The 25,575-nt window shown below is 35.2% G+C and overlaps 1 protein-coding gene across 2 annotated transcripts; it reads left to right on the top strand.

Moving 5' to 3' along the window:
- Window positions 1–12,209: 12,209 nt before the first annotated feature.
- On the top strand, window positions 12,210–25,452 carry LOC8283478. Of its 2 annotated transcripts, none has more exons than XM_015722841.3 (16): window positions 12,210–12,397; window positions 13,161–13,647; window positions 13,842–14,085; window positions 15,027–15,304; window positions 16,974–17,144; window positions 17,328–18,110; window positions 18,211–18,302; window positions 19,563–19,625; window positions 19,702–19,790; window positions 19,920–19,985; window positions 21,326–21,985; window positions 22,674–22,748; window positions 22,971–23,041; window positions 23,147–23,204; window positions 23,899–24,166; window positions 24,529–25,452. In XM_015722841.3, exons 2-16 carry the CDS (start codon window positions 13,238–13,240, stop codon window positions 25,209–25,211), a joined length of 4,011 nt encoding a protein of 1,336 aa, XP_015578327.1. In that variant the 5' UTR covers window positions 12,210–12,397; window positions 13,161–13,237; the 3' UTR covers window positions 25,212–25,452. The 2 variants fall into 2 exon arrangements, with proteins under 2 accessions (XP_015578327.1, XP_015578326.1); XM_015722840.3 differs by having other exon boundaries at window positions 12,211–12,397; window positions 13,076–13,647.
- Window positions 25,453–25,575: the final 123 nt, after the last annotated feature.

Here is a 25,575-nt window from a genome sequence, read left to right as displayed (position 1 = left end):
TATCTCTATCTTGTACTTCCAATGGGCATAATTAGACCCATCAAAGTAATACCTCCATTGGTCATCTTAAATCTTTAACTCACGCATTTAAGCTTGAATTATGAGTACAAAGCTCTGATACCACTTGTTTACCCTTATAAACTAAGAAGGAAGGTTGAATTGGTGAACTGAGAATGGTTGCCAATTAGAATTTTTGGTAAGAAGAGAAGGAAAGATAAGGTAATGAAAGAATCACAACATAAGAATCACAGTGGTTCAGGTGTTAACTAACCCTACATTCACTTTTCGACCTCCAATTGGGAATTTCACTATCACTATACGTAATTATAATAGAGTTTTCCAAGCTCGCTCCACTCCCAACTTAGTATTTAGAGCTTACAGCAAATCTTTACAACTTGTGTTCTGATGGCTAACACACAACCCTCACAAGTGTTTTACCTAAGCTAACTTTCAAACCTAATCCTAAGTGTTTAGGCTCACACTCAAACCTTCATAAGACCATACAAGCTCTTACAACAATCTTTACAAGGTTCATTACTCATAAAATTAGTAAGAAAAAGGTAAATGAAGAAGCAATGAATTTGGCACTTAGGAAGGTTGTTGATCAACCATAAACATTTTATAGAGGGGTAATTATACCCTATAACAACCAAAGAGACATTACATATAGGTTCATAGGCCTTTTCTTACTTTTAGCTTTAGATAGTGTGTTAAATGCATTGTCAAAGCACAGTCGCAGTCGCAACTAGCTTTGGCGGTCGAGATGCTTCTGTCACGGTCGCGAAACCTAAAATGGCAATGGTTGTAATCCACGTGGCACTTCGTGGTTTGTCATGTCAAAAGTAACCATTGGTGGTTTTCTTTGAGGTTTATGTACATCGCGTTCGCGAAACTTGTGGCACAGTTGCGATCCTTATTATCTTCTTAAAAAACTTAATTTCTTAGGCATGATCCATTTGCTCATTGTCGTGAAACCTACTGCCTTCTGAAATCTTAGTTTTGCGGGCGCTATCTCATGCTCGCGGTCAATGATCTGTCCATTTACTTTAAAGGTCAAGTTGAATATAAAGCTCGCGTTTACAACATGCTTGTGGTGATTGCAATTTACAAGGCAGTTTTAGAATCTTGACTTCATTGAACCATAATAAAGAACCTCTACAAAGAACACTTAAAGCCAAAGTTAAATATACTCAATTTAATTGTCAAGGTCAAAATTAAGGGTACCTAGTCATGAAAGGACTTAGGCTAACATTGGTATTTATCAAAAAGAGAGATTTTGTTATATTTAAATTTATTTATTTATTTGCATAAATACAAATTATATTTAATCTATCAAGTCATCCATTAAAATGGATTTAATCATACGCGTTACAAATAGTTGCATCTACATAAAAACTATCTTTTTTATTTTACTTTACTTTTTTATACGAGACCCATTAAAAAATTATTTATCAAGACAAATATAGATGTATCAGAAATTTCAATAAAATCATTATTTGATTATAAAAGTCATTATTTTACATTTATCTGTTTATTAATTTACTCTAAATATTTATTATTATTATTATTTTATTGCATGTTCTTGATCCATTTTGGGCTGATAATATGGCCCTTATCATATAATTAGTATATTTTTAGAGTTTTATTCTGGTGGGCCTGAGGTGATGCCTATTAAGAGAAAAGGATCAAACCTCCGAGTTAGACTTCCTCTTAACCTTTGCTCGATGTACATACAATATAGGCCCAAAATATAAATAAAATCCAAAGCCTGATCTGAAATTACCCCCTTTTATCCTTTGGGATCACATCATATGGTAACTCACAAATGACCTAGGAGCCTTTTATCTCCCCTATAAATAGGAGGCCAACCTTTCTTACCAAGGATTGGAAAGTTCATTTTCCAAAGTTACCTAAGTTGAGAGTCCATCTCTCTACTTTATCTCATTAGAAATTGGTCATTGAATCTTACATTTGAGGCAAGTCCTACCTTATCATTTGTTGTAAATCGTATCCCTACATTTGCCATAAATCCTAACCTTCTATTTACCATAAATCAATACCCTCTTTGATTACTGTAAATTGGGCCTATTGAAATCCATACACCAACACCTACGAGGATATACTCCATATCCTTCCTTAGTTGTTGAGCCTCCCTGATTCAAGGGTCGACGATTATATACATGTCATTGAGCATCGCTAATCTCTCATTCCACGTGTCGATTTTGTGTTATCCCTACCTTTTTGACTTGATTAGTTGAACTAGTGACGCTTGCCCTCACCCTTCTAAAGAAATTATGAAAAGAACTTTGCCCATCTACAGCCTTAAAAATATCAAGTTGTTAGGTGAGCTTGCAAAAACCCAAGGTTGTAATCAAGAACTGATTAAAGTAAATTCTAAAGTATGACCTTAAGGAGTGGATGTAAGGAGGATTGTTTCTGAACCACTATAAATCATATGTGTCATTCTCTTTATCCCTTCTACTTCCTACTTTTTTATTCTTTTTGAATCTTGTGTTTGTGATCCACTGTTATTTTTAGTAATTTGAAGTTAACAATTCAATCCTCTTTCTTGGTTCCAACAGACAACATCTTTTGTCCATTTTGCATTCACATTTGGCACATGATGGGCGATTATACATACTTTGTACCTTGAATGCAGTATGTTAATATTAATGATATTGTCTTCATTTTTCGATTTTGTGTTACTTTCTTTTCTTTTTTTTTATATCTTTAATTTATTACCTACCTCTCTTTTGCATATTAATAAAGGGGAGACAAAAGCAAAATGAAAACTCAATATCTCTAAGTTAAAGTTTGCTAAACATTGAAAATGAGTCGTATGTTGAGGAGGAGCTTATGCTTTTACCCTTATGGAGTTGAGTAACATTCAATTTCAAATTTTAGCACTTAATTTTCTTTCATTTTGTTAAACCACATAAGATTTGAACCTGCATCATGTCTAAGAAAGAGTATGTGATTGGCTTATAGCGATCGCAATCCTCAAATAGCGATTGCAATTTATGACTAAGTCAACAAACCAATAGATTACTTCGTATACTAATAACCCTAGAGCTAAAGCCATGTGTAACTAGTCGTTAAACCCAATCAAATTTCATGAATGTAAAAAGCTTATCTCAATTGCAATTTACCAATCTTGATTGTGATCTTGACTTCTCGATTACTACTAAGCTTTAATAGTGCATTTAATGCAGATTTTATAGTTGTTAGAAAAGATTTGGCCTAATCACCTTTTGTAATTCCCATAGGAGGGCAGACATTATAAATACCCCTCCAAAGGTCATTTCTAATAGATGAACAATCGCATTTAAGGCAAAAACTCTTGCAAATTCATTATTCGACTTTTTAATTCAACTTCGTTTTATATTTTGAGCTGTTATAAAGCATTAATTTCTATTTTAAGGTCTCAGTGCAAAAATAAACACTTGGTATTGATTTGAAAGTTAGCTTAGGTTTATCAAAACTCTTATATGGCTTTATTTAAGCTTTAAACACAATTGTAAATGATTTGGTGTAAGCCTAAAAATATTAAATTTGAGAGTAAACTTGAAAAAAAAAAATATTTATAAGTGAAATTGTATTAGTGAAGTCCCAATTGGATATTAGGAGTGGAAATAGGATTTGTTAATACCCAAACCACTATAAAAGTCATATGTGTGAGCTTTTGTATCTAGTCTTCATTTTCTTTAATCCCTTATAAAATAAAATTTTTATTTACCTACCAATTCAATCCCTCCCCCCTTTTTAGTCGTTAGGGACAACAAGCGAGAATATCTTGCATATACTCTTCTAGTATAAATCTTATAACTATTCCATTTGAACAATGATTATAAAGCAATGGTTCCTCCAAAATAATCACCAAATAATTAATAAAATTCAAGTTTGGGAGGAAGGATAATACTCACCAAATAATTAACAAAATTCTCATACAAAAATATAGTGTAGAATATTACCAATAATTATTCATCCGAAAAATTTATATTGCCAAGGTTGGTAAGAAGTTCAAGGCTAGAAACGTCTACTATTATTAACTAGTAAGCAACTTATGTTCTAGTATTTACCATGAGTTATATCTAAATTTCCATCGAAGTGTGTGAGAACATCAATTGGCTTTTGGAAAATTTTTAATGGGGATTGATTAATAATGAAAAAAAGGATGCACGAATTTCTTAGTTCAAAAACTTGTAGGTTTTAATTTGGCTCTTTAAGCTCAACAACTGTAGTGTATATTTACCCAACAAGATCCACTATTAGCTGAAGTTCTTAAGGGCAAAGATTTTGCTACTAGTTCTGTTCTTAATTTTATTAGGTCTAATCCTTCTTGGACTTATCGTAGTTTAATGGTTGGCAAGGTTTTACTCTCTCATTATCTCAAGTGGAAAGTTGGAAATGAGAAGAAGGTATCAGTTGTACATAATGCTTGGATTCCTACAGTTTATCCTTTTTTAGCTCAATTTTCCTTTTCTACATCGATAATTGATAATCTAGTAGTCCACTACATTAAGCCCTTGTTTAAATCCTAGAAGATTTCTCTAATGCAATATAACACCCCATCCCACATTGGAAAATGATTATAGGTTAGATGTGCTTATAAGAGTTTAAATGAGTTACTACTAATATGAATTACTAATTTACTAACCCAACAACCAAAGGCGAGATTGGGCCTATCCACATAGTCTAAAAGTTAACTACTACATGTTAATAGTAGCTCATTTAAATTGTTATAAGCACATCAAACCACAATCACTTTCCAACGTAGGATGGAGTGTTACAAACTCCCCTACTCAAAGCTCTGATGCCAACGTCATAGTTATACCATAATCCAAAAACCTAGAATCATAACCTACCAAGCAAGTCATGGATTTGAGTGGTGGCTCATAGAAATTCTAAAGGTGGCTCCCACCAAATTTCTATGATTTATTATTGATAACTAAGTAAAATATACATTGAGCATACAAGAATAGGCTGAACATACAAGAGTAGGCTGAACATGAAAGAATAGGCGAGCATATAAGAGTAAGTCGAGCATGAAAGAGTAGGCCGACCATGAGAGAATAGGTCAAGTAGACAAGAGTAGGCCGAGCCTAGCAAACAAGAGTAGGTCGAGCATCTAATGATGACCAAATATTATATGTCGACTTGTCATAGCCGAAATACACAAGGTTGACTAAGTCCAAATCCAAGTACAACAAGAAGTCTTGAAGACCAAGTCATAGTCGAACTCTAGTTGAGAAATCTGACCCAACCCAGGGTTTTGTTTATGACCAAAAAGACTAATCCTAATAAAATTGGAAGACTTTACATTCATAAAGTCCTACTCTTTGTAGAACTAGGAGACCTTCAGTTTATATATAAAAGACTGTGATACAACATGTCAAGTACATTGATTCTTCTACAATCAATATACACTTATCTTTATAATATTATTACTGAATTAGCCATCAGAGTGAGTGGCCAAAAACTCCATTTGGTGCTTTCTAACCATTAGTACAGGTACTTCGGAGCTCGAGTTAGATTTAAAGATACTTGTTAATAGCTGATCTTTTTTACCAGGTTATCAAATGGTGCCATTTATATGGAAAGAATTGAAAGTATTTTTCTATAAATCAAATCATAAGCTAATGATGACAAATATCGCAATATAATACAATAAAGAGGATCAAAATAAGGAAGATGAGCATGTGGGCACACGAGGCACCAATCTAAATAAGAAAAGAGAGGATCTAAAGATGATAATAACAATAAAAGAATTTTAAAGGTTGATTTTAAAAGCTCATGAGAGAGCACCAAGGCATAATGACAAAGTGTTGATCTCTAAAGCTTATAAGAGAGCACTAAAGCATATGACAAAGTGCTAGTCTCTAAAGCTTATGAGAGAGCACCAAGGCACATAACAAAGTATCAATCTCTAAAGCTCATGAGAGAACACTAAGTCACATGACAAAGTGTCAATCTCTAAAGTTCATGAGAGAGCACCAAGGTACATAACAAAAGTGTTGATCTCCAAAGCTCATAAGAGAGCAGTAAGGCAAATAACAAAATGTCGATCTCCAAAGTTCATGAGAAAGCACTAACACATATGATAAAGTATCAATCTCCAAAGCTTATGAGAAAGCACCAAAGCATATCACAAAGTGTCAATCTCCAAAGCTCATGAGAGAGCACCAAGAAATATAACAAAGTGTCAATCTTCAAAGCTCATGAGAGAGCACTAATGCACATGACAAAGTGTTGATCTCTAAAGCTCATGAAAGAGCACCAAGGCACATCATAAAGTGATGATCTTCAAAGCTCATAAGAGAGTAAGGCACATAACAAAATATCAATCTCCAAAGCTCATGATAGAGCACCAATGCACATGACAAAATATTGATCTTTAAAGCTCATGAGAGAGCACCAAGGCACATCTTACAGTGTTGATCTCCTAAGCTCATGAGAGCACCAAAGCACATAACAGAAGTATCAATCTTTAAAGCTCATGAGAGAGTATCAAGGCACATAATAAAGTGTGGATGTCCAAAGCTCATGAGATACAATCGATGCATATAAAAAGTGTTGGACTCAAGCTCATCATAAGTGTTGATCATAAAATAATCGATCTAAGCACACTGTGAGTATATGAGCTCATCGTGGAGTAAAAAAATACATTAGCTCAGTGGAGAATAATAAATAATAAACTCATAAGCTTATTAATGAGCAAAAGTACATGAGCTCATTAGAAGCAACAATACACGAGCTCATTAGAGAGTAGAAGGCTAGTTCATCCAAATATGTAAAAAAGCTCTAAGAACTGCATAGCACTAGTTCATCCAAAGTAATTAATGAATTCTAAGGAATGCATCTCGATGAACAACATCCTCTCGAGCTCATTGACCAATATCCTTAATATCAAGATCATTCAAGAAGTTATCAATTATCGAGTATAAATACTCTCTCATTAGAAGGTGAGGCTAATGATAACTGAACAAAATATAGATTGAGCATACAATAATAGGCCGAACATATAAGAGTAGGTCGAGCATGAAATAATAGACCGAACATGAAAGAATAGGCCGAGCATGAAAGAATAAGTCGAGTATTATCATAGAAATTTAAAAACTAAAGTTACATAAAGCCCGATTATAAGAAGGTTTAGTTGGCTATGAATCAAAAAATGAAAAGAAGTCGTGATCTAAAATAAACCTAGGGAAATTTCCCCAAAGCAAAAAAAAGAAAAGGAAAATACTAAAAGATATGAGTCTTAAGCTTAATTTCGAGCAGTTCCAAGCTAACCCCGCGCGCGTTCAACCTGAACTCGCGTGAGTTGACCTAGATACCGTATGATTTATAGCCTCGTGCGTGTCCCGAATGCGCTCGTGTGCATTCGATTTGAACCCGTGCGCTAGGAGAATCGTTGAACTAGAGAGAACCGCCCATGCACCTTTCCTCACGCATATTCAATCTAAGCCTGCGTGTCTAAGCTAAGCTTACGCGAGGAGCCCCTCTGACCTTGTGCGAGCTCCGTCTGAACAAATGACAGGCTAGAGGTGATGTCGATTATTCATTGGCTAAGAATTTAGGCAGGGTTTTTCCCTTCAATGGGGAAGAGACATAGATGCAGCCTCTATAAAAATCAACCTTTTTCACTTAGTCTAAGGTTGGTAGTTTGTGGGATTGAAGGGACAAAAATTAAATATTTTAAGCTAAGAAGAGAGAGTTTTTTAGAGAGAAAAAAAATAAAAGAGAACTTTTATGGGGCAATTATTCTAGTCTTTTTTAAATAAGGTCGTGCTACTTTTTATTTTTCAGGTTCATAAAAAAATTCTTCATTATTCTTTTGATTTTGAATCGTTAAGGTAGTTGTGTGAGGGCCAAAATTTATTTTTGATTTCATTTTCTTGCATCCATTTCTTCTATTATTATTGCATCCCCCATGATTTAATTTTGTTTATTCCCCTACTATATTTCTAGGTTTTATCTCACTTATTGTGAATTTTTTTTAAAATTATTTTTACATCCTTTTTTACTGTTTTGAATGTGTTGAACATCCCCAGGTTGGTTGACCTTATGCTAGTTGACCCTATACTCACGTGGGGTCAACCCGTTCCCTCATAAGCTTCTATTATTTTGAGCGCCAAATTTTGTGTTTCGCATTAAAATGGTGTCGGTCAAGCCACTAGGACCTAAGCCATTAAGCCCACGCAAGGTTAGCCTCTATGCACGCGAGGTTAGGGAGCCCAAGGCTAATCGATGTCATTTTGCTTAAAGCACCGCATTTGGCAAGTTCCATACCTTGAGACCCTAAGCTCGCGCGAGGTCACTCTCTCTATGCCCGGGTCTAGGCACCATATGAACCGAAATAGTGCCATTTTACACAAAACAACACCATGTGGTATCTGTAGCCCTCATTAGAGCTGAGATTCACGCAACTTACCTTTATGCTCGTGCGAGCTCAGTCTCTCTCCTCTAGTAGTTAGGGGTTAGTGTCCAAACAACACCATGAACCCTTTGCCCTGAGAGGAGTAACCTCCCGCAGGTTCACCTTGTGTTCGCACGAGGTTAGCCTCTGTGATGGTAAAAATCTTATTTGTTTTCTTTATCATTCCTTTTATACACTTTCTTACTTAAATCTGTAAGCATTTTTTTTACTTAATTTATTATGTTTGCATCATTATTTAATTTGTTATATTTACATCTACTATTATTTACTTCCTATCACGTGACTAATCCGAGGTGCAGAATGGGTAATTCCTAGAGATTCACCCTAAGGAAAAGCCAATGCAATTTTATTTTATTTTACTTTATTTCATTCATCAGATATTAATTTGTATTAAGGCCGCTAAGGTCATTCGCATGCATAGTTGTCCCTAATTGATCCCCAATTTCATTAATCCTATTGTGGGTTTATTCTTCTCCCTCTTTCTACATATGTTTAATTAAAGTTTAGGACATCATCTCACATGCTAAAATAGATAAAATTGGACTTAGCACTACTTTGATCACCTCACATGCAAAAATAACAAAATTAAATGCTTACCAAAGTAAGCTCCCATGCTTGGCATTTACTCACCTCAAATGTTAAAGGCTAAAGTAAATCCAACACCTAGGCTTGGGTAATAAAACTGGATTCTAATTTAATCACCTTTCACATGTGAAGATAATAAAACCTAAAGGACCAAAGTACCTCCTTCTTATGTTAGTCTTTTATTTTCTCAGCTCACATGCTAAGGAAGATAAAAAAGGCTGATGTGTAAAAAATGAGTATAAGATAATTGGGCTAAGACAATGTTATGAGGATAGGCAAAGGCTCATCTGTTCTAGTGGATGCTATGCTTCATCGCTTAAGCAGATAGGGGTGCTTTTGTAAATATTCCCTATCCATACCTAACTTTTCGAACCTAGAATCTCTGATTTTAGGAAGGGAGAAATTTAGGCTTTCCGTTAGGGATACAAAGCAATTATCCTCACTTCTAAAACTGTATTGGTCTCATCAGGTGGCGACTCCTTCTTTGATTAGTTTTAAGGCCACTTCGTAATCTCTTAGGGCCCTTAACCAAACCGCTCATTTTGAAATAGCCTAGCACGGAAAGTGGACCCCAAACCTGTAATGGATCTCGGTTGCTCATACCGAGCAGATAAGAGTAGACTAAGCATAAAAGAATAGGGCTAATAAACAAGAGTAAGTTGAGCATCTAATAATAAACGAACATTACATGTTGAGTTGTCATAACTGAGAAACATGGGTTATCTAAGTCCAAATCCAAGTACAAAAAGAAGTCTTGAAGACCAAGACATAGTCAGACTCTAATTGAGAAATTTGACTCGATCTAGGGTTTTATTGTATGACTAAGAAGACTAATCTTAATAAGACTGGGAGAATTTACATTCATAAAGTCCTATTCCTTATAGAACTGTGAGGCATTTACTCTCTATATAAAGGACTGTGACACAACATATTAGGTACATTAATTCTTCTATAATCAATATACACTTGTCTTCATAATACTATTACTGACTTAGCCATCAAAGTGAGTGGTCAGACAACTCCATTCGGTGCTTTCTAACCATTATTATAGGCACTCTAGAGCTAGGGTGAGATTTAAAGATACTTGTTGATAGCTGATCTTTTTGACCAAGTTATCAAGTACTTAGTTCCGCACTATACTTAGTTCCATACTCAAACTAGAAGGTTGTTTTGGTACCATTTACAATGCTTGAGCTTGTATGAACTATTGACTCAACAACTAAATGCAGGGTTGGGCATGTCCATATGGCCCAAAAGTTAACTCTTAGGTGTTAATAGTAACACATTTAGACTCTTATAAGCACATAAAACCTAAAACACTTTTCACTATGGGTTATAGTGTTACAAACTCTCCTACTCAAAGCTTTGACATTCTCGTAAGAGTTAGACTATAAACCAATACCATGGGACAGCCTGGCCTAGAGAAGTAGTCCAATAAGAGCGAGAAAAGGACATCAGGGACAAGGAAAGAATGTGTAGATAAGGAGCGACTTCTAGCAGATTTATAAGATGGCAATAAGGTACGAGGGTGCTGAATAAAGCAAATTTCATAAGGGAATAACCGATACTGTGTGTGTATATATATAAGTTGAAAGTAATCATATGAGACACCTTTTAGTTGTTTAACTATGGAGTTATAGGAACTCTAAAGTTAAATGAGCTAGATTCGAAGAAATTTTTAAGATAGGTGACCTCTTGGAAAGTTCTTAAATCCACCAAATATAAAAACCCACGAGGGGGCCAAAGCAATATGGTTATGGATCTTTACATGCAACGTTCATTTACAGTCAACAAGCTGAAGCCATTCTTCAAATGCCCATTCCTTTTTACGAACTAAACGCTTTTCTATAGAAGATTTTATCCAATACATTTCCTTTTAGATCAATTCTCTTCCATTGATTGGGAAAAGGTGCTTCTTGTCCAAAATGTGGGGCTTTCGAAATCCATATGTATTTTTTTTCTTCCACTCCTTTACTCAATAAACTTAGCATATTTCTCCTCTATGTCTTTTGTAGTGCAACTAGCTTTTGCTTATTTTTCGGATTATTGGAAGCGCCTTGTTTTGGATTTGGAAAGGCTGGATAGATTTTGTGCCTCACTTTGTGGTGCCTTTGCAAACTCCCTATGATCTTTTTTCTAACCAACAATGGTAGTCAGAAAAGAAAGTTATTTCTCAGGCCATCATGATTATAGCGAGGATTCTTGAGCATATACTAATAAATCCTTATATTTTTATGTTGCTCCTTTTGCTCCCTCTATTCAAGAGCATCCAGTTTCACCAGGATGGATTAAAATCAACTTTAATGTTGCTAGTGAATGCTTCTTCTTCCAATGGAGTGTGGTTTTTAGCTCGTAATAACAATAATATTAGTTTTGACTATCAGTATAAACTGTATGCAAGTATAAAGATTCCTTTCATCTTAGAAAAACTTAGCATTGTGAGATAGCGTGTTATGGGCATCTCAAATTGGTTCGGACAAAGTTCATTTTGAGACTAATGCTCTAGGTGTTATCTAATATGCATGGAGTTCAACTTTGATACACTCAGTTGCACCTGCTTTTTTTTTTTTGATATAGCTCATCTTCATTCCTTTTTAATTTGTTCTTAAAGCTCTAAATAGTTTTGCTCAAAATATTACTAGTTTTTTTTTTTTATTTCTCCTATGTAATTTTTATTATATCTGTAATAAAAACTAACCACAAGATATGTATTATCATAAATATATATATATTTGATCTAATTTTTTTAACATTTTTTTAAACAAATTCCTTTTAACGTTTCAAAAATATAAATATATGTAATTAGATAAGGTTAACTATTATTATTTTCCTTTTCATCACACAGGTATAATTAACTTTTGAAGAATCATATTCCTTACTAAAATGGTACCCCTCCGCATGGGGCATTTCTATAAAATCTATTAGTCAAACTAAGTCAAACTTTACATGAAAATCAAATACGTTAATCAATCACATAGCCTTTAACTCAAAAGAAAAGAAAAAACCATTTACCAAAACACTTTTAAGAAATTTAATTATTTGCTCATATTAAAACCTTACGCAGCTGAAAAAAATGCTAACAATATAGACATGGATAATATATTCCTCACGGTCAACTAAGTCCTGTACGACTACTTGACTATAAAAGTTCTTTTCCCTCTCTAAATCAGGGCGACCATCAAAATCAACAAAAACCTGATCGACGGCCCTGATTTCATTGCCACTCTCTCTCTCTCTTTCCCTAAATTTTATGCGGGACCCCCTTTTTCTGTCTTTCTTTTGTACTTCTCTTTCCTAAAAAAAAAAAGGCAAAAGAAAGAAAAGAAAACTCTTTTCACAATTCGATCTTCTACGTAATCCGATCCTTCAATGCCGGTACGTCTCAATTGCGTTTTGGTTGTCTGATGCTGTTTGATATTTGAATTTCGCTTTTTTTCTTTTGAAAATATTTCGGTTCCAATTACCTGGGTTTTGTTTTCTACTTTTCCATGCAAATATTTTTTAGAAAACCCTAACTTTTTTGCTCGAATTTGGGTTTTAAAGTGCTTGGAATTTGTATTGTAGTTTTCTTGAACTTAATGAGTAATTTACTTGAATTGGGTCATCGTGTAATTTGCCTTTGTAAGTGTGATTTTGATTTTGATTTTCCTTTTAAAGCTTTGAATTTTGATTGAATGTTTATCGTTTCTACTTGCCTAAATACTGTTTAGAAGTTGAATTGTTAGTTGGGTGTTGATTTTAGAGAAGTTATTGAGCTTAATTTTGGGTATAGTGGGTTGTTGTGGCAATGCCTTGACCTTTAAGGTTTGTTTGGTTGCTGAGAGAAATGGAGGAGAGCAAAAGAAGCTTCAAATTTGAATTCTAGGTTTGCTGGGTTGCTTTAAAAAATGGATAGTTATAGTTGAATCTATTATTCGCATTTTTGAAATTTAAAAGCGGGGCAGAATTGCTGCTTTAGTTCTAATTGTCTTCTCATATTGTTACTATGCTTCAAGAGAAGAATATTAGCGACCAAACAGGGATTAGACTTAATAAAGCTTTTGGGTATTGCAGATGTGATTATTGTGTTGAAATATTGGTAATTATTTATGAAATGGTTGAGTTGTCCTTTCAACGTTTGACACTGTATTCGGGATAGTTGCTGGACTCACTGCAACAACCACTGGAGGAAAGAAACTGTAGTGGATATGAGTCAATTCACTTCGGTTTGAGTGGATGGCTGGAAATATGAGATATGAATCAGCTAGTCCGGAGGAATTAGGTTTTACAGGAAGCTATCCAAATGGGCAGAGGGGGAATTATTCTACTGTCAGTATGGAGAGGTCTGGAAGCTTCCGTGAGGGCAGCGAGAGTAGGGCGTTTGGTTCTGGAGCTAGTACACCGAGGGCTAGTGCTTCATCAGATGCGGCTTCACTTACTCATTATCTGCTGTTGGATCCTATCACAATGGTGGATCCGAAATACACCAGGTCAGGTGAGTTTCGGAGGGTTTTAGGGATATCTTATGGGAATGCCACAGAAGATAATTCTTTTGGAGCTGCTCACTCGAAGCTTCCCCCTCCTGTGGCTACGGAGGAACTGAATCGCTTCAAGAAGAGTGTATCAGATGCCACTTTGAAGGCCAGGTAATGTGGAACGTTAACTGTCAGTTCAGCTTTCCTATTTGATCTTGTAGATCCTTTGTAATAGTGACATATATTTTTTATAGATGCAGTTGTTTGTATAATTTAAGATTATGCAAAAATTTTCTTTCTGTGAGTTAATGACATGCCATTGTAATGTTTATTCCTCTGCTGACAATGCCAAGTATTTTTATCAGGGTTAGAATAAAAAAGTTGAACGAATCCTTACTAAAATTGAACAAGTTCTGTGAAGCAATGAATTTAAAGAAGCAACACCGTAGTGAGATGTTGATGAGTGAGAGATCAGGTGTATCAAACCTTACAAAGATGGGAATTCAGATTCATCGCAATGCTTCTGATCCCGGAACCCAAAGATTAGAGGATCGGACTAAGAATATTGTTATGAATAAGCGGGTTCGCTCTTCAGTGGCAGAGTTACGGGTTTGTCTATGAACACTTCTCAAATATTGCTGTTTGCATTTGTTCAAATAATGCTGTATCTTCTATTTTCTAGTCAACATCTCTTGAGTGTTACATTATTCTGTGGAAGCAAAAAATGTTTGTCTAATAGTGTGGGAACATGTGTACATGCCCTTATTCTTTTACTATGCAACAAAGGCGGATGGTGTTTAAGAAAAAATGAGACATGCATACATATATTTTATATATATATATATTTATCCAATTTGGAACCTAATGCATTGCAAGAAGTATGAGTGAGCATAGATTTAGACTGGCTCAGGATTAAATAATGTCTTTCGAATTTAGGAGTATGGAATGGACCTTCCTAGTCTTCCTATCTTGCTAATTGATAAAGAATATAACTATTACATTAGAAGAAACTTCAGACACATTTGAAAACAAGGCTGGCACAGAACAGTATAGACACATTTGAAAAAGGGAAAAGAAATTGAAAAGAAAAAGTACCAATATATTAAAATTAGAAAACATACTAGGGTGGCACAGGACAATGTTCCTTTGAGAACTGCAATAAGTTTGAGCTCATTGAGAGACTTCTTGAGCTAAAAAAGGTCTACTCGTCTTTTTAAGATTGACCTGGTGGCATGCAGTAACTGCTAAATAGAAGGTTGCAGGGTACATACTTCTTCTCTATGGATCTTGATGTCTTTGTTCAATTTTCTTGAAACAGAAAGCTGCTGCCTTATTTCTTGAACTTTTTGTCATGCGCGCATCAGATTTTTCTTATACCAACCTATCAGTCAAATCTAATTGGTATATTAAATTTTCTTGAGCCACACTGGTGCTTCCATATTGCTTGAACCTTTGTATAGAAGAATTTTCGTGTTCAGAGAATGTATGACTTAACCTTGCAATGTTAATTTGGCATTCTCCTTTTTACGCTTGTTTTCTGAAATATTTAGGCTGACGGCCGTAGCAATACCCTACCAAGGCAGCCAGTGGTCATGGGGAAAGACAGAGACATGCACAGGGATGGCAGTGAAGGTTCTGATTTACCTGAAGAAAAGTTTCGAAGAGTGCCTGCTGGAGGGGAAGGGTGGGAGAGAAAGATGAAAAGGAAGCGTTCTGTAGGGTCTGTTTTTGCTAGATCCACAGAAAGTGATGGAGAGGTTAAACGAGTCATACATCATAAGTTCAGCAATGAACCCGGTCTGCAGTCCTATGATTGCCAGGGATTCAGGTAATTTTTGCGTAGGTTACATGGCTTTTTATTTAATTTTAGTTGCTGGTCTTTTTCAATTTAGTTATACAAATAAGTTATTCTATAGTATTAGAAATGATCCAAGTCTTATAATTATTTTGAATTTTGAAATAGTGGTTATTCCATAATTCCTGGTAAACAAAACTAACCGAGAGAACAACTGTTTTGAAAAGGAATGGAGCTCCTTTTAGCTAGGGAGAGAAAGAACTAGTTCCTTCTTGGTGTGAAAAATATGGATTAGAGGCTTCAGCATATCACTTGTATGCTAGTTGGAGAGATTGGATTTTCCAGTTATTGGGATTTTATCATAATATTTTCCTTCTATGCTTGGGAATTATACTGTGTTTAAAACCAAGACAGTCCTGTAAGTAATAACAATTGTTTTATTAATTCCTTTTTTTTTCTTAATGTAATATGCATATTAAAGTTAGAGTCAGGAAGACACTTTTGGAGAACAATATTTTGATTTTGGATATAAATTTGTGCTTCTTTTTTTTATTTTTCCTTTCTAGAGCTTAAGATCATATGAGCCAGAAGAGAGACAGTATGATAGCAATACAACTGAAATGGAGGATGCAAGTTTTGTTGTATAGTAGAATGGAAATTGAGGGAATGAAAATGTGGCAGTGTGCATCTCTGGCCTTCACTATTTTTATCCACCCACTGTAGAGAGTATTGATTACATGCATGGAGGGACGCGATGTATTGTTTTGTTTCAATTTGTACTACTATTTTATTTGACATGAAGCATGATACCACTTTTTGTTTCCTTTTCTTCTAGTTCTTCTTGCCAATATTATGGGCAGAAACGACCTTTTGTTTGGGGTTTAGAATCATGGTTTTTGCATTGTTGGCTAGAAATACCAAAAGCAAATTACTAGTCTGTGATAAGAAACTGTACTGGTAATTACCTTCATTGAGAGTATCCTCAGGGCCTAAAATTATTTGTTGCCTTATTTATGGCATCAGTGTGCCATTATGGGTTGTGGCTTGGGCAATTGGAACTGGGAGCTGATAGGAAAATATTTGGGAAGAATTGTAGCTATTGTTTGGGTGGAGAAGGAAGCAAATTACACATTGTCGAGACTTGCAATATGATTTTTGTAGTGATTGATGAAGAGATTTTAGAGTATAAAATGTCAGAAGAAAGTCCATAGTATCTTTAATGTGATTTCTATAATGCTCAAAAAGTACAATTTGTTGCTTCCAAGCATCTTACATCGAAGTTCTAGGGAACGCATGGGTGTATATGTACTTGGACCTTAAGAACCTTTATTTTTGTCAATATAATGGTAAAGTCAATGTTAGAAATTCAAATATTCTAATGGGCCCTTGCGATTGTTAACTGAAAGTATCTCCTCTTTGTGTTTTGCTGTATAATTTTTTTTGTATATATTAATACCTTGCTCTTTTTTATAAAATTTAAACATGAGGATGAGCTCGCATCTTGCACATTTGAAGTGTTATATTTGTTTAATTGTACCTGTTGCATGTAATTGACTTATTGCAGAGAAGTTCATTGCATTTATCATAGTTTTAACTGTGGTTGCTTTGCTTTTGTCATGCAAGAATCTAGCTGTTGTTTAGTTTTGTTTGTTTTACTCTAATAAATGATGCATAATGTGTTTCTGAGAGTTCTGTCTTGCAGCACAGGATCTTTTCATGGGACTGCTGGCGTTAACAAGTTAGATGGGAGTTTGTCACCAGCCAGTTCAAATCCACGTTTCATTCCCAAGAATGAACCTGATAAAGTTTCTTTGACAAGGGACTACACCGATGGCCTGAATAAGGAGAGACTACTAGCCAAAGCAAACAATAAGTATGTACTAATTGTAATCATTCCTGTAGGACAAGCACACTAGTATTCAGTGCCTAAGATACTTATTTTAGGACTTGCCGACTTGCTGTAAATGTGTTGCAAATCCTGCCAAATTTGTTCAGTATTGCATTACTTTACCACAAAATTCATCACCTAATGTTTATGCCTCTAACCATTTTTTAGGTTAAACATTAACAATGACAATAATGTAGCCGGTTCAAGTCCTATGACTAAGGGAAAAGCTTCAAGAGCTCCTCGAACTGGCTCAGTAATGGCAGCAAACTCTTCTCCTAATTTTTCTCGTACATCTGGACCCCCTGATGGCTGGGAACAAACTCCAAGCATAAATAAAGTCAATTCGTTTGGGGGAACTAATAATCGCAAGCGCTCGATGCCTGCAGGATCATCATCTCCTCCAATGGCTCAATGGGTTGGCCAAAGACCACAAAAATTTTCTCGTACTAGAAGAGTAAATGTAATGTCCCCTGTCTCAAACCATGATGAAGTGCAAATGTTTTCAGAAGGGGGACAACCTTCTGATTTTGCTGCTCGATTAACTTCTACTGGAAGTAATGGGTCACTTCTTGCCAAGGATGTGGCTAATGGGAATCAGCTAGTTAAAGTGAAATATGAAAATGTTTCATCTCCAGCCAGCAGATTATCTGAAAGTGAAGAATCCGGTGCTGGTGCAAATCATGAGGGTAGACCCAAGGAGAAGGGAACAAGTAGCGGTGGTGTAGAGGAAAGATCTCAAAACCAGAATGTTGGTCCTTCTGTAGTACTCATGAAAAAGAATAAAATGCTCAATAAGGAAGACACTGGTGATGGCTTGAGGAGACAAGGAAGGGCTGCTAGAGGTGCATCATCTTCTAGGACCAGCATCTCACCAGTTAGGGAGAAGTTAGAGAGTCCAGGTTCAGCTAAACCAGTTAGAAATACGAAGCCTGTTCCAGATAAAAGTGGAAGGTGATGAATTTTTTTATTCGACCAATAGGAACAAACTATATATTTTCCTTACTATTTAATCAAGTTACATTGTTGATTTTGATCCTTTCTCCTAGTTCAGTAAGTCAGGCCGTCCTCCTCTAAAGAAAATATCAGATCGCAAGTCCTTTACTCGTGGGAAAACAGCAGCTGGTGGTTCCCCAGATTGCACAGGTACATCTCAGAATAACTCAGAAGTATCATTTTGCAGTTTCAGAGTAAGCGTATTTAAAATATTAACAAGAATAGATTTTATAATTTCAATTAAAAAGGTATATAATTATCTTAGTAAATGATTAGTTGATCTCATATGTATCAAATATTCATGCAGAATTAGTTTTCATGGAACTATAACAGTGAGGCTGCAACTATGAGTATAAGTCTAAAAATCTATGGCTGGAATTTTTAGCTATTAGAGTATCCTCAGTAATGCTCTCTACATGTCTCTCTATGAAATTATAAACTATTAACTCTCTATTTTAACTTATCTTGAAATAGTGTATATTCCAACAACACTCTATTTATTTTTTTATGAACAAAGAAATAGGAGAGGGAGAATGTGTAAGGAGAGAGAATATGATTCTTAAAGAAAAAGGAGAAAAATCAGAGAGAGAAATAATAAAATTTTCATAAGAGCATTTTCTATGTTTTTAAATTTAAGGAGAGAGAATGTGACTATTAACAACTTTTAAGGAAGGAGGATGAATTAGGGAGTCTCTTGGAGTTCTAATTTTTGAGTACTCTGATTGAAGATATTGTTGGGGATGCTCTTAGTAGATTAGTGCAAAATGACTCTTGAACTTTATTTCTTGTTTTTGAACTTTATTTCTATTCTATAGGTATTATCTAGTCATGTCTCAATGAAACTAGCAGAACATGATAGTTAAACCTGTATTGTTATGAACTAGTTTGATAGCAAAGCTGAATGACTCAGCAATTGAATAATTATATAATTATGCTCTCATGCTCTGTTTTCAGATAAAGGTACTTAAAAGGTTCCGTTTTACTTCAGAGATATCATTTGGAATACAAATATAATCAAGTTTACTCGAGCCCTAATTTGGTTGCTCAGAAAAGTGAAGAAAATGAAAGTAGCATTTATATCTTGTCTTGCATTATTTGGAATCATGAAAGAATGTGTTTGTGCCTGCTTTATTTTGCACTGTCTGGATTCATGAAAGACTGACTCGGTTAAAATAGCTATGGAAAAAAAAAACTTAATGTAGCATTTAGTTTTTTTTCCTTGTTCTCTACATCTGCTACCTATCAGATTTTGGGGATGAATTGTTGTGCATGACTTAAAATTTTGTATGGAGTATGTTTTAATTTTTATTAGAATGAAGAGAAAAGTTTTATAAAGGAAAGGAGAAGTTGGAATGATATTCTCGTATGTTAAACAATGGTCATTGATTGCTTTTGTGTTTGATGTACCAGGTGAATCAGATGACGATCGAGAAGAACTCATAGCAGCTGCAAATTTTGCTTGCAATGCTAGCTGTATGCAACTGATATCAGTTTTTCTTTTGCTACATCCTTTCTGAATGGGTAGCTTATTAACTTCTTGATTCTACAGATCTTTCATGTTCCAGTTCATTTTGGAAGAAAATAGAGCCGGTTTTTGCTTCTGTATGCTTGGAGGATTTATCCTACTTGAAGCAACAGGTGGCTGCTATAATCTTCTTCTGGAAAGATGATATGAATCATCCTTTGATCTCGTATATCTTTTGTTTATTTGAAATGACAATTTTACATATACTATCCTCCCTTATCCTCATTTTTTTTTGTGATCAGTTAAGATCTGTGGAGGTGCTTCATAAAAGTTTGTTTGAATTGTCCGGTCATGGAAATAATACGCTGGTAATCTCTTTTTTCTTTGGTTCAGAATGTCAGTAATCTTTATTTTTTAAGAAATAAAAAAGAATTCCTTTTTATAATGTCACAAGACAAACAAAGAAGCAGAAAAAAATTGCTAAGTAATTAAATGGCTGATATATGATTGTTTATATGCATTTATATAATCTGGGCTACGTGCTTTGTCATCTTGCTTTTCTGTAACCTCGCTAAGTCTTGGACGAGCATCAGATGCCATTTGATTGAACTTGATCTTTTGTATCTCTATTCAACTGCATCATTCAACTTGGTGGTTAATGAGATTTGCCTGGAATTTTTGACTGCATGTGACATGTTTTAGAGTGCCTATTAGCATATTTTATCGCGAATGCATTCTTTAATTGAGTTTATTTCTTGAAGATGGTGCATTATTAGCAATTGTTTTCTAATATTTGATTCTATTTTTATTGAATCCTTCAGAGGCAAAAGCATGGTAATAGCTGCTTCCAGATAATTTAAGAGAAATTGCAGTTAAAATACAATAACCTGCTTGGGTATAATGATGTTGTAACTGTGCAAAGGTGTTGATGAGAATCATCTAAAGTATCAAACTAGTTTTGATATAAATTACAGGCCTAATGACAAAAGAGTTTTTGGCATTTTACAACTTATCTAGATCTTTTAATTTCTAACATAATTTCACCTTTTAATTGCAATTCTAGCAAGCTATCAATTATGCGTTCCCTACCTGATGTGGCAGCCACGTTAGATTAAATTAATACTATTTTATTCTGAATTGCAATTTTAATTTCAATTTCAAGAGGTTGTAGTGCTCATATTTTGGGCATTTTAAAAGAGTTATCTGTTTTTAACTTGAAGTTGTATTGATATTAAAAGAATAAAATTGTATTAGTTTGGTGCAATGTTAACTTCCCTATTGAGTAGAGCACTTGCAATTGAGGTCACTCGTATTGGGTTGTCTAAAATTGCAACTAAAAGTAACATCATGTCAGAATTGCAAAAATAAAAGAGTTTGGACAAAATTTCGAAAGTACAAAAAGATTTGGATTTTTGTGATCATTAGGCCTAACTTATATCATTTTTACTCTCTGCATGTGATACTGAACCCTCAGTTCTCACTGCCACAGTAACTTTATTCAACTAACGGGAGGCATAAGAGCCTAATTATGCCTTAGAGGCTACAGCCTTTGTATGTAAAAGTAAAAGATACAAATTGCGACCACTACATCAACCCTGCTTATAAGTTTTTAAATTTTCTCAACAACAATAAAAACTTCTAACCGATATTAAAAACTTTAAACTTCCTATTTTCCTCATGTGGTGCTAAAGCATTTTGTTTTTGTCAGGGTGATCTTGTGCATCATGAAGATTTTCAGTCTCAACCTTTTGAAGAAAGCGAGAAAAGCTTGCAGGACCATATTTGGCCGAAAAAGAAGACAAGTAGAGATTTGGCTGATCAAGGTCTGAATAATGGACCATCAGCTGGAATCATGGAAGCAAGAAATCAAGATACTCCATTGTACCAAAGAGTATTGTCTGCTCTGATTGTGGAAGATGAATCTGAAGAATTTGAAGAAAACATTGGAGGGAGAAATCTCTGTTTCCAAAATAGTAGATATATGTCACCTGGTGATACTTGCCTTCCTATTGATTATGAGCCTGCAGACAATCATGCGATTGAATTTGATTATGACTCTGTGTTGGATTTCCAAACTCAGAAGCAATCTTCTACTGATGGTTTTTCCTGTAATGGAAATGCTCCTACTGATGGTGTCACTGGTTGTCACAGTCAATTGTATAATGATGAATTGTTCCAAGGAGGTCAAGGATTTATGCCCTCAGAGATTGCTATGTTCCCTGTGCAGTCAGGAGATAATGATGGGAGGCTAGCAGTACAAATAAAAGCTTCTGGCATTTCTGCTTTGGACGGCCGATATCAGCAGTTGTGTTTGGAGGAGAAACTGCTGATGGAACTTCAGAGTATTGGCCTGTATCCAGAATCAGTGGTAACTTGTTTATCTAGTCATTTATTTTTGTGCTTTCTCTCTTACTCAATTATTATTGTATTTAGAAGGGGTCTGGAGGTGTTTATGCAGACTATACAATCCTATGGAAGTTATAAAAAAAGAAAAGCTCTATACCCTTAGTTAATACAAAAACTCTATACCCTTAGTTAATACATCTAGAAACCTATGGACTAAATTATCTTGGTAAAAAAACCGAAAATCAAAAGCTAAGGAAGTGCTTGTATAATATTATGGTGTTCCCCCTTCTGAGCGTTTCTTACTTTTTCTTCTTCCAAATGCTCTCATCGAATAGGATGGTTGCTCTGCTTGCCAAAGACTGCTAATGATTTTCAAAATAAGGCTGCCATTTGGGAAAACTACCTAATATGTTCCAGAAAATAAAAGTAAAAAAGCCCAACTTATTAAGAGCTAAAAGCATCTTACACGCACAAGTTACTGTTGGAAAGCCTTTTCCTCCCAATCTGATTTAGAACCTTGTCTATTGACTTAGGTTCATTTATTGTAATTAGACTTAATTTGTATGTGAGTTTGGGATATCTTTTTGAACTCCCTCTCACATACTGATTCATTCTCTCATTATTTATGTACATATAAAGAAATACTTGATAACATTTTTATTTTTAATTTCTTAACCTTTTGGATCCCTTGCATCTGTGCATTGTTCCAGCCTGATCTAGCTGATGGAGACGATGAAGCTATAAGTCAAGATGTCAATGAACTTCAGAAGGAGCTCCATCAGCAGGTTAAATGTCTTTAGTCTTTTGCCCTTATTATTCTCATCAAATTTCCGAAATGTATTTGCTTTCCGATGTGCTAATTCAAAGCGAGCATTTTGTGGACTTTTGGATTTAGTCTCTCTCTCTGTCTATCACACACGCATGCATAAACTAAGATTTTCAAGAAATGTTCTGCTTAAATGTACTGACTAGGATATTTATCATGATAAATTCTGTTGCTTCACTAGATTAATAAAAGGAAGGCCCACTTGAACAAGATATTTGAAGCAGTTCAAGAAGGCAAGAAACTGGAAGGAGGGTAAGATATTTAGTATTTTGAATATCTTCTGATGTTAAGACTCTGGCATTTCCAGAAGGTTTCTTTGTAAATTATTGAAATAGCAGTTATTTGGTTAATATGTAGGGCCCTTGAGCAGGTTGCAGTGGACAGACTAGTTGAGCTGGCTTACAAAAAGCTTCTGGTACTTTACTGATTTATTTTTCCTTCTTGTTCTTTTTCTCCTAAGTCGGTATGCAAATTATGTTGTGGATTCTTTATCCAGAAGTCATATAACTCTTAACAAATTGTGTGCTTGTAGAATCTCAGCTGCTTTTAGATTCTTTAAGGTCTACAACATCATGTGCTTAATGTCTTCTGAATGAACAATGATTTAGTTACTTGCATGTTTGTGAACTGTAATCTAGAAAGTTAATGGAGCCTATTTGGAGTGGGCTTCTCTAGAATTAACATCATATGAAGTTAATGGTCTCACTTTTATATTGGTTGGATTAGAAGTTAATGGTCTCACTTTTATATTTGTTGGATTAGAACATGAGGACCGCGCTATGGTGCTAAGACACCATGTCTTGGAATGCAAATTTTCTCATGCTAAGGATGTCTTGGAATTGGAATAATTTTCAGAAGTTACAATGACACCAAACCGGTGTTGGCTTAAAAAGAAAATGGATAGAATCATATACTTGCTGTAGTTACATCCCTTCTTGAAGGGAAGAGAAATTTTTCAGCAATAATATCACAATTAGTTTGAAATCTCTTTTGTTTTAAGCTGCTTAAATGTACCTTTTCCTTAATTATTGCAATCCTACTTTACTATTTTGAGAACACTTGATACATCAGCCTAGTCAGTTTTACATTGCCTTGACTAACAATAACAGGCTACTAGAGGAAGCTGTGCTTCGAAGTTTGGTGTTCCTAAGGTTTCAAAACAAGTTGCCCTGGCATTTATGAAGAGAACTCTAGCAAGATGTAGGAAATTTGAAGAAACAGCAAAAAGCTGCTATAGTGAGCCTCCACTTCGGGATATTATTTTGGCTGCACCTGCTCGTGGAAATCTCGCTGAATCCACGAGTTGCATTGGCTCAGCTGTTAAATTAAATGTGCACCATGGAACTCCTGACTCTCAATATGATCCTGGTGCCTCAGGTTTGCTTTTAGTCTCTATTAGTTATATATTGTAAGGAATGTAATTGTACCTTTTGATGCTTTATCCTTTAATTTGTGTGGAGAAAGAGGCACTATTTTGCTTAAGGGAGAAAGCTTTCTTATCCCTTTTGGGGTGGTGGAGGAAGAAAGGGGAGGGGGGGCATGGAGGGCGTGGCCTATGTGCAAGCTTGTTTCGAGCTCCTCTGAATATTCCAATTTCTGTCCAGCTTATTTCTTCCTTTAGGCTTTAAGAAATTAATTTTCTGTTTCTTGCTCGAATTTCTGTTCCTAACACCTCCAAGCAATTCAAGTTTTACTCCTATGAACTTCCTTTAACGGATTTTTGGTTCTTGCAAATGCAGGCGCTTTCCCTAGTGGAGCTGAAAGGTATGATCTTCTTAATGATAAATGCGGCAGGGTTGCAACTGCTGCAATTGGAACTCTGACGCATACACATGACCATGAATTTGCCAAAACTAGACCGTTAGTGAACAGAGGGAAGAAGAAAGAACTGCTGCTTGATGATGTTGGCAGCAAAGCTTCCTTCAGAACCGCCTCATCTCTTGGGAATACTCTGCCAGCTGGAACCAAGGGAAAGAGAAGCGAGAGAGAAAGGGACAATACATTAGTTAGAAATCCTGTTACGAAAGCTGGCCGTGCATCACAAGCTAATGTCAAGGGTGACCGCAAAACCAAGTCAAAACCGAAGCAGAAGACTGCCCAGCTTTCCACTTCAGATGGAATTAGTAACAAGTTCAAAGATACAAGTAGCAATAAGAAAAGAGAAGGTGGCCTCAATTCATATGGTTATACTTCTCAAGATTCATTTAAAGAAAGCAGGGGAACAGCAGATACTACAGACTTGCAGGATTTATCTTTAGAACTGGGTATGGCTAATGATATGGATAACCATCAGGATCTGAGTAATTTGTTTAACTTCGATGAGGATGGGCTACCAGAGAATGACTTAATGGGCCTTGATTTACCCATGGACGGCCTTGAGATACCTATGGATGACCTTTCAGATTTGAATATGCTCCTATGAAGATAGACGGTGTAGTGTATATTTCCATAGATTAAGTTGAGATTATAGTGCTTTTACATGGGACCAACATGCCAATATAATTTATGTCCCATCCAAATTTGCACTTGTAATTATGGTCATTCTTTTTCATACTTCTCTGCAGAAGTTAAAGAGAGAAGGAAAGAAATTTTGTATGTCATGTAGACATTTTCTGTTGTAACAAGTTACTTTCTTTTTTATAAATATAATTTTCTTTATAGAACCTTCTTTTCCTTATAGCTTCTCTTTTCTTTGTGAATTCCCTTACACCTTCATTGCAGCATACTCCTCAACTGTGCATCTGTTAGTAAAAAAAGATAGTTATGTACTGTTGCAGTGCTATTCA

This window comes from Ricinus communis, chromosome 6 (assembly GCF_019578655.1).
Source record: "Ricinus communis isolate WT05 ecotype wild-type chromosome 6, ASM1957865v1, whole genome shotgun sequence".
Classification (NCBI taxonomy): Eukaryota; Viridiplantae; Streptophyta; class Magnoliopsida; order Malpighiales; family Euphorbiaceae; genus Ricinus; species Ricinus communis.
This window is presented reverse-complemented; position numbering and strand designations above follow the sequence as displayed.

Coding starts and splice junctions, on each gene's coding strand:
- LOC8283478 (XM_015722841.3), top strand. CDS start 13,238: ATGGCTGGAAATATGAGATATGAATCAGCTAGTCCGGAGGAATTAGGT. Junction 18,303..19,562: donor TGGTTCCCCAGATTGCACAG/GTACATCTCAGA, acceptor TTGATGTACCAG/GTGAATCAGATGACGATCGA. Junction 23,042..23,146: donor GGCAAGAAACTGGAAGGAGG/GTAAGATATTTA, acceptor GTTAATATGTAG/GGCCCTTGAGCAGGTTGCAG.